This window comes from Branchiostoma belcheri, unplaced genomic scaffold, assembly GCF_001625305.1.
Source record: "Branchiostoma belcheri isolate BF01 breed outbred unplaced genomic scaffold, Haploidv18h27 scaffold15, whole genome shotgun sequence".
In the NCBI taxonomy this organism is placed as follows: Eukaryota; Metazoa; Chordata; class Leptocardii; order Amphioxiformes; family Branchiostomatidae; genus Branchiostoma; species Branchiostoma belcheri.
This window is the reverse complement of record NW_017802935.1, coordinates 4,328,155-4,337,909: the sequence shown is the minus strand read 5'-3', so window position 1 is coordinate 4,337,909 and position 9,755 is coordinate 4,328,155. Positions and strand designations below refer to the sequence as shown.

The 9,755-nt window shown below is 42.2% G+C and overlaps 1 protein-coding gene across 1 annotated transcript; it reads right to left on the bottom strand.

Moving 5' to 3' along the window:
- Window positions 1-355: 355 nt before the first annotated feature.
- On the bottom strand, window positions 356-2,813 carry LOC109465231. Its single transcript, XM_019762374.1, has 4 exons — window positions 2,275-2,813; window positions 1,881-2,005; window positions 1,073-1,469; window positions 356-516 (listed from the first exon to the last, which is right to left on the bottom strand). Exons 1-4 carry the CDS (start codon window positions 2,729-2,731, stop codon window positions 356-358), a joined length of 1,140 nt encoding a protein of 379 aa, XP_019617933.1. The 5' UTR covers window positions 2,732-2,813.
- Between the last annotated feature and the right edge of the window lie 6,942 nt (window positions 2,814-9,755).

Sequence of the window (9,755 nt, the reverse complement as noted above, 5' to 3'; positions counted from 1 at the left end):
GTGCGAATAAAAAAAAAGTTTTGCAAAAAAAAAAGTTGTTTTCATTATGAAATCTACGTGGTCATGAGGGTTGAACAAATGGGACAGAATATGGTTTGGCGAATAATCTAGTCTTCAAGTTCATTTCTTTACAATTTCGTCTTTTTTCGTTTGATTTTGGCATTCTACGACATTGGTATGGTTTTTTTTGTAACTTACGGTATATTTTTGCTCATTTTGCAACAGTCTGTTTTGTACGATTTACAGTATGGTTGAAAACTTTTTTTTTTTTTTTGGAAACGGCCGAAAATTCATGCGCGCGCGGATGTCATCCATATAATCAAATCAACATGGCCTTAGATTAGGAATGCTGCTCCTACTTGTTCTTTTTCTGTTTACAGTTGGTGCCACATTTCCGGATCCAGCTACATCCGCAGGGAGGATCTTTTTCCCTCCGACCGTAGAAGGCATCGTCAATCACAATCAGCTCATCCACTGCACAAGTCAGATGCATGGTCTTCTTCTCGCAGGCTGTTTCTGTATCAGTGATAGCATCTTACGTCAATGGAGGTTAGACATCCAGGTAATAAGATACACCAAAAAACAGTTACTCAAGCAACTGGATATGATTTTGGATTGATTTTGATTGAATAGGTAAGATTTCAATCATGCCTTAGGCCACACCAATTTAATTTCTTGGTTAACGGATTTTTCTAGAAAATTAATGGAGCGGGCGGGCGAAAAAAAAATAAAGATAAAAACTGGCCTAGGCATCCAAAATGGCCCAAAATGGTACGATAGGAGCCATTAAGTCAACACACCAGGCTGGTTCAAAATTTAAACAGTGAATTTTGAACTTTTAATGGTAGCACTGCATTGAAAGATGGAATGACTGTAACAGGTAATAAGAAAAGGACTGTTTTCAACTGTTCAGGGCAAAATATGAGCATTTTGCAGTTGATTCTGAATTTTTATTTTTATTTGCAAATCAGAAAAAAAGGAAGAGGCGAATCCGTTAACCAAGAAATTAAATTGGTGTGGCCTTAGAAGACAATATGTGCATGCTAATATATATTACTTGACGTGTGCTTACTTTTCTTGTAGTTGGGTGGATCGGTACTACCAATAACCCAAGGGGTGGGTGGGTTGGGACCATCGGTAGTCCCAAGGCTGGGTGGGTTGGTACCATCAATGGTACCAAGGGTGGGTGGGGTGGTACCATCAGTGGTCCCAAGGTTGGGTGGGTTGTCACCATTGATAGTACCAAGGATGGGTGGCTTGGTACCATCAATGGTCCTTAGGATGGATGGGTTGGTACCATCGATGTATCCAAGGATGGGTGCGTTGGTACCACTGATAGTCCCAAGAATTTTTGGGTTGGTGCCATCAGAGGTATGGATGATAGCTGTTGTGTACGTGTATTTAGTTGTGCTTGCCACTTTTGTTGCATTCAATGTGCTCAAGGTGTTGATTTCTTGTATAGGACTAGCCTGGAAAAAACAGCAACAAGAAGAATACACTTTAGGATACGGCATATTCTTGACATTTACAGGAAAAATGATAAGCCTTTTGTTGTATCGCTCATTTAAAATTTGGAAGTCAGCTAGAGAATGTACATGTAAGAATTGAGCTGTTGAGAAAGGCAGTAAAGCTGGTTTGTAATAACTCATTCTATTTCAATTGTGCACCCAAACTTTGTTCTGTGCATCTACATTTTTAATTAAGTGCATCAGTGCTCCTACTCCCAAATATGAATTTCGAGCACTGCAAAAAAAATATTTGCCTCTTAGGTTGGTACTTATCTAGAGTACCTGATTGGAGTAATGAATGAATGAAACAATATTTATAAAATGTAAAACTTAATATGTAGATTTTAGCTGTGGCAAAGATGTTGGCCTTACCTTTTGCATTACCTGGGTATTGTAATCGACCCCTGTGATGATTCCGTATGTCATCCCTCCAGTTAAGATCAGGACAAACACCAAAGCCACCAGCAAGCAACTTTTATTCATCACTGCAAAACAGCCTTTCCAAAACAAATTTGTAAAATTCAGATAATAATGTGCAGCTAGTTAGGCACGGACACAATAATCGAATAAACGAGTAACTAGAAAATAAAAGAACCAGAAGAACAACATTTGATTACAAATACAAGATTATGATCATGACAGTTACTTAAAAAAATGTATGAACAAGCTATCATGGGTTTATGGAAATATCTGGGTGCCAGGCCAGGTAGACAAGCAAGGTAGCCAGCCCTGGCAGGCACCCAGGTTTTTCCGTAAACCCCCTTACCATGAAGTTCCTTAACGTTTGGAGGATTGTGAACCTTGTGTACATCAGAGTCAGGCCTGGTGTCATCTGAGGCCTGCTGGGGATCCGGTCTGTTCACTGGTTTTTGATGTTCCTCTGCATTTGTAGGATTGCGAACCTCGTGTACATGTACATTGGCATCATGACTAGTGTCATCTGAAGCCTGTTGGCAAACGTTTTCTTCGTATATCGGGTTTGGAAATTCTTTGTTACCGGGACCCTGAGGCTCATAACAAGCTGTAACAGTTGTGGCGTTTATGAGATCGTTTTCGTGATCGGACATGTTTGCAACAGTGTACGGTTCCATGTCCATATTGTCAACCACTGCACTGTCTTCTTGCATGACTTTAGATTCAAATTCTTCGTCCATGTTTTCAATAGCATCTTCTTCATTTTCGCCTGAACCAGCGTACATGGCAGAGTTTTCAGCTTTGGTCATATCAGATAAAGAATATACATGAGTGGCTTCTGGAGTGGGGATGTCGGGCTGACTTGTACAACTTGTATGTTAGGTTCCTGTCCAGCTGTGTACAGGACATTCTGATCAGGGCCTAAATTATCTTCATTTCGTCCTGGGCTTGTCGGCTCCTCTGGATGGTTTGTATGATAAACAGGATTGTTCTCTTCTCTGATGGACTGATTCATTGCGACTGTATTGTCAACTCTATTGGCAGAAGGACAGAATGAGAATGAGATGTATAAATGTACAGTATTTATGTTCACCGAAGGAAAACATAAATTGTTTTTGCTCTCTTTCCTCTTCTTATCCAAACAAATAAGGAAAATGACCTGAAAAAGCAATGGAAGTAAACTACTAGTAGGGAGTTCTGCCTTCTGTGCCCAAAATGCAACAATTAAAAACCTACCACCCCTTTAGCCTCAAAGGCTACATCTATGAGACCTTTTATCCACACATCTTTTTAGCTACCAGGTATTTCTTACTAGCAAGGAGGTTTTGCTCAGTGCAACTTCTACTAAAGTGAGCACTTCTAGGCACTGATCATGAACTAAGCACACTGGTGTCTGGAACAGCATCTCTTTGCCTAAGTTACAAACATCAATAGGAGAAGAAGGGTTTACAAAAGCTGGTTGGACATGTACTTCGTGACTCAACACTTACCGTTAGTTGAAGCCTTGAAAACTGCTAAGTACAGGATATACAGGACTTGATTCAGCTGTTTTGGACTCTGTTCCCAGCAAAATTTCTGGTCAGGAGAAACTCTGCTTTCTGCAGACAGTGTGTCGTGACAAAATTCTGTCAAATACAGAAAAACGGCCGCTGGCTACTAGAACCCTGGAGTCAGCTCTGAGTGAGGTGCTCCCAGCTCGTAGACTAATAAGTAGATTAAGAACTGATGAAACAACATACACTTTTGAACATTTTTCTTTTAATCTCCTCTGGTGCTGATGTGCTATGAGTTGATTGGATGTTTATTAATTTTTTTGCCATAGGCCACCCACACATTCGTTTATTCGAAAATTCAGTCTTGTGCAATATGTGATTGATTGATAGATAACAGTAGATAGATAACAAACTCTTTGGTTATGTCACATTTCAAGTAGTTTTGATAAGATATCTGCCAATAATGTTATAGAATAAAGTTCTGAAATAATGACCCAACTAATTCCAGATGCAATTTCACTCTTTTTTCATTTTTTTTTCATCTTGTTCAACCCAACAGTTGTTCAGGGATCAACCCATTGATGTAGTGGAATCAACCATTCTTCTTCGCGGGGAGGTCCTGAGTTTTGGCAGCATCACCAGTGAATGGTCAAGAAGGAAACAGATAACCTGGTGACCATACTCATACCGGTCGCTTAGGCCACACCGATTTAATTTTATGGATGACATCCTCTGAAGACCCCCAAACTAGTGCGCGCGGGCGAATTAAAAAAAAATTCCGGCCAAAAATAAAAATGCTACTAAACCACAGGAATACATAGCTGGTATTGTGAATTTGCGACAGTACTTAGCGATGTGTACGGCAAGCTGGCACATGCTGGCTTTTTGCGGCATTTATGAATCGGTGCTGTACTTATGTGCACAGTTCTTGAGTCGTGGAGCTTCGAATTCGATAGCCTGGGTACTCGGCTCCGTTTTGTCGCTGACTACCATGGACTAACCAGGCCTGAACCAGGCCTAAGACTAGGCCAGAAACTCGGTGGAGGTGATCTTTTTTTTTTTTTTGAGGGCGACAGGCCAAAATCAATGCGCGCGCGGATGTCATCCATGAAATTAAGTCGGTGTGGCCTTAGGGGTACTCCAGCCGGCCAGAGTTTGGTTGGCGCCCGATGGTAGCAGCCAGACGTTTGAAATATGTCCTGTTTCCCCTGTCCAGTCACATTCTGTGACAAAGCTAAAATAAATAAATAAAAATATCGGCATTTCTATGATTTGACGGAGGTGGGTGGGGCTTTAGAATTGGTCTATTCTATGCAGCTTTGATTGGAGAAATATTGTTTCTGTAAGATGTAATAAATGGCACTAAAAAATTTAAAAAGAAATCCTGTTTTTTTCCTACAGAGGACACAAAACTGAACTGAATGATCCCATGAGAAGCCGGATGTTACTGTCGAAGAGAAGCATGCAGTGACTGTCATAGTATGATAACATAATCAATTCTTGTATCAGTTTTGTAATTGTTGTGCATCAGATCTCGTAAGTTGTCAGGATTGCTAAGTCCTTATTCAGTTGATACATCAAGCTTGTGAGTTATGCCGAAGGGCGGATATACTGGCTATACTGATACAGATAGATATTGCCTTATACAATATATGATTAGAGAGAGTATATAATGATAAAAGTTACTTGAGAAGTGAGAAATAGATGTTTTGTGAGACATTGTATTCATGTTCTCATTGGTGTTATTTAGTCCATGATTGATGAAATGCCACAGGGATGTTTCGTAAAAAAAAAGGACAATCTGAAGATCAGCACCAAGGACAGGGTCAATCTCTACATCGTTTCTCTTCATCAACTCTGTCACTTCCCCCTATTTTGTTCTGAAATAGGCTGCAATAGTTGCCATTCCAATGCCTCTTCTAGATACTCATAATATTACTGCTAGACACCATTGATTATTTTACTGTTGGCTACAAGTATTCTTGGTGGTCTTAAGACATATGTTAGGAGACTAATTTTTGTTGAGAACTTTTTAAAGTCAACACTTGAGTTGGGTAATTTGTTGTTATGTAAGATGACCATGAAAAGATATTGTTATAATTTAGACACTGGTGTATATTGCATGCTTAATTACCAACCACATAGAGGAAAATATGACAGCATCTTATAACATTGTTTTGAATTTATACATCTTTTTCATATTTTCATATCAACCCTCGAAGACAATACAACCAGGCTTGAGACATGAGAGCAATAGATGTATTAATAATGTCAGGAAGCATTCAAGAAGAGGCCACCACATCAAAACAATCCATACAAAACTGTCAAATTTGAAGAAGCCATGTCATAGGTCACACTTTCATAGTTTACTCTTCGAGTCTTAATGATATACCAAATGAAGCACTAATATAAGTAAGACCATGTAACGTGTAACTTGGTGAATAAATGATGGTGAAAAAAGCACGTTTGTATCATTTGTGTGTGTGTTTTTGGGCTTGTAAGTCAGGCTATTCAGGCTTTTTGCTATTGTGCCCGCATACAGCTCTCTCCCCCGAAAAGAAACCGCCGCATTCATTAAAACGAACAATACCCGCTAGAAAATCTACGTGGGGTTGGTTGGAGGCTATTCTAGAAGCAGCTTTAGTACATAAAAACAGCCGACATATTGGTTGATATCTTCATGGATCAAAAGCGCCCCTATGCGGCGAAAATCAATCACTGCAGTGATTGGAGCCAAAGTATTGGCTGCAGTCCTGCATGCTAGGAGCCGCTTTTGATCCATGCACTTCACCTTCGCAACCCATTACTTCGCAGCCTGGTATACAGTCCTTTCGCGGGTTTCCTTAGGCTGTCTTCGAGGCCCTAGACTAGGAATTCTCCACCGCCTGGCGTAACTACGCACTCGGTAGAAGTTTTGCACGGTTGCCGTGAAACTCCCACCGCGGCAAAACTCACAACGGGTGCCGACACTCCGACCGGTTGGCCAATTGAAGCCGGGCGGCAAAGAGCTTCTACCGGCCCCGAAGCTGGATGAACGCCAACCACCTGTAGAAAGCCGCCGCCGTTGAGGAAAGGAGCACACATCAGTGTCACAAGATATCGGTGACGAGGAAAGACTGTTCATCACGCAAGTCTGTCAGAAAACGGGGTGTCAAATAAAGCCAGATGAAGGAAACCTGCAGCCCTGGAAGCCTCTCCGTACCGCGGGGCTAGGCCGGTTTCTACTCGGTTTGCTAAGCGACAATAGCCCGGCCAACGGTGACTGTGGGACGGCGTATCTCCCGAGCGCCGGGCCGGTTTGATTCGAGTGCGGCCCGGCTTTTGTCGTTAGCTGGCCGAGTAGAAATCGCCCTTGCCCCCACGGTACTCTCCAGGGTAGAGGAAGGGCATAATCTTCCAACCTCTGCTGGCAAAATGTACCCTAACCGCCGGTGAACCCATAGACGGGCTCCCTCCCAACGACCGTCGGGCCCACTGACGATCCAGCCCGCCGAGGACACCCGGCTTATCCCCCGGCTACTACGCCTCCCCGTCAAATGCAGCTATGGAAAGTTTGTGTCATAAATGTTTGTGTTATTTGTGATAGAAATTAGGCAATCCTGGCACAGTATTTATTGTATTCCGCGACAATATGAGCGCTGTAACCGACTAGCCGATTCCTGTTATGGCGGCGGCTTCACCACGGTCTCTCAGAAAATTGTGCGTTCTGCAAACTCGGAGACCGTGGACTCACCAAAAAATACGACAAAAACTTCAACGTACGGCTTTAAGTGTCGGGGGTATTTGTAGACAATTTAAAACATACGACAAAACTGTAGAAAAGTTATTGAAAATGCCAAGCAGTATGTAGAAAAATAAACATTTGTGCCTCAATCGATTAAAAATGGTAAACCCCAAGAGACCCTAATTTCGGCAGTCAAACCCGGAAGTGAGAAATCGGAACAACCTTTAACACTGCACCTCGATAAGAAAATGTTCTCTTGCCGCATTCTGATCTAGCTTTAGGAAGTCGCAGGGACTGGTTCATACTGTATCGGGTGGAGTAGTTGTGGGTTTCTAGGGTTCGGTTACAGATATCTAGGTACTCTGGCAACTGGTTGTTTATCGACTTTCGTGCAGTTTGTAGGAGATGCATATGACGACGTGAAGACAGATCTTTCCAGCCAAGGCTGGATAGATGATCAGAGCTGACATGCGATCTATATGGTAAACCTAGTATTATTCTTGCTGCTCTGTTTTGGAACTTTTGTAGCTTGTCTGATAAGCCTTTCCCACAATTACCCCATACTACAGTTTAATGTCCCTGTCCTTGGTGCTGAACGCCATCCACACACACAGGTAAACACACTTGTCCTTCTTACTGAGTACAGTTTAACGTCCCTGTCCTTGGTGCTGAACGCCATCCACACACAGGTAAACACACTTGTCCTTGTCACTGAGTACAGTTTAACGTCCCTGTCCTTGGTGCTGAACGCCATCCACACACAGGTAAACACACTTGTCCTTGTTACTGAGTACAGTTTAACGTCCCTGTCCTTGGTGCTGAACGCCATCCACACACAAATATAACTCTTTCTTTCTACACCATAAAATCATTAAAACCAACTGTGCCCATGACTGCTAAGGCATATTCTCCAAGCAGATGTTAGGCATGTTTTGGGGATTTTTTTCCCTTTTAGCCGTTTTGTTAGGAATCTTTACTTTTGGGGCTTTTCTTTGGGCGTCCGGGCCAAACCATATGTGCACACGCTGAAACTCATAACCAAAAATGTTCCGATTTTCGCATTGCAAAAGTATATGATTGGATCTGTGACCTGTAACGGCTACGTGCATTCAGCGACACCTAGCGACGAGGGAAGGTCCAACACCCTGTTGTCCGAGAATGCAACGCAGATTTCTTCTTTACTTCTCTCAAATTATCCATCTTGCAGCCGATGGAAAAAAAGGAATCAACGAAGGAACAAGAAAATTTATAGTTTTATACTGTTTATCATCTTATCTATGCAAAATATTCATTTGTTCCTTTAATTTTGAGGACATTTGGGTCGTCGACCTTTCAACATGGATGTACTGAGAGAAGCTGGGAGAAGAAATTACAACTCAAGACCGTTTTGATAATATCATGATAACGAAGATTCCTTGGCGCAACAAAAAGGATGTTTACACAAACTACAGAATAGAAAGACAAAATGCCTTGACAGCGTCTGGTCAGACATAATCAATTGCTTGGAGGTCAAGGGTTAGGTATGTCTGAAGGGTTGCTGAAATTCCGTTAGATTTGAAACATACCTTACGTCAGCAGCTTGTGAATTATGTGGGTATGTGCAACGTTATATTCTGTAAATCGTTTTCCCTGTGTAGTTGGTGATATAGTTTAAATACTATGTGAGGAATGACACACAAATTAACCGCTCATGTAGGGCAATGGTGAACCAACTTTCGCATCGGTCCTCAAAAGTCTCAACAAGCAGGTCAACGATGCTGGCGGCCATGCTCCAGAATGGGAGCTATGTAGACACTGTGGTCCTCTTTCAGCCTCCTCATTGAAAATAGAGTTACAAGGTGGCAGATACACGGTAATAGCAGTCGTGTATCGGTCTGTGCATATGGAAATAAAGTTTTTTTTCACCCACGTGACTATGACGTAAGCTTTGTCCGCCATGTTGGGTGTTTAAACTTAGCCGTTAGTAGGTAAATTCTATTTTTCATGTGCAGTTACTTTCACGGACAAAGAAACTCATAGCGCACATGTGTGTGCAACTATGTGGGTCTGGGTCGTCCAGGCGGCCGTGACGTCATGTGAGAACGCTTGACACAGACAATCAAGTCGCGGGTCACCGTTAGAAAGTAGAACACAGCTGGTCATGGCCACCGGTGTGTTGTCACTCCATCGTGGCCGTGCTATGTGACCCAGTTGATCCAATTTCACCACATCGCTCGTTCTATAAGTAGTCAGTTCCCGGCGAGTCGGCTGGTTCTGATGGAAAAATTTACTACACCACGCGCTCACTGGGTTAGGGTCGCTATAGGCCTCATTCGGGCTACTCAGCCGAGAGATTTATTCTCACACACACTTGTAATAAAACCTAAATTTAGCCAGATAAAGTAGAGACTCAAGCGACCAGAAGTAGAAACAGGACTACATGGTCATGGTTCCGCAAAGCACGGTTGTAGGCTGGCAACTGACGTCACGTTATAAAAACTCACGTGCTGAAATGTCAGTGGAAAAATATATAACGACTACGAAGGCTTATGGAAAAGAGAAAAACTAATTCAAGTAGATACTTGATATATAATCTTTACTACACATTCATAATATGCATACGAACTCGAATGAAGC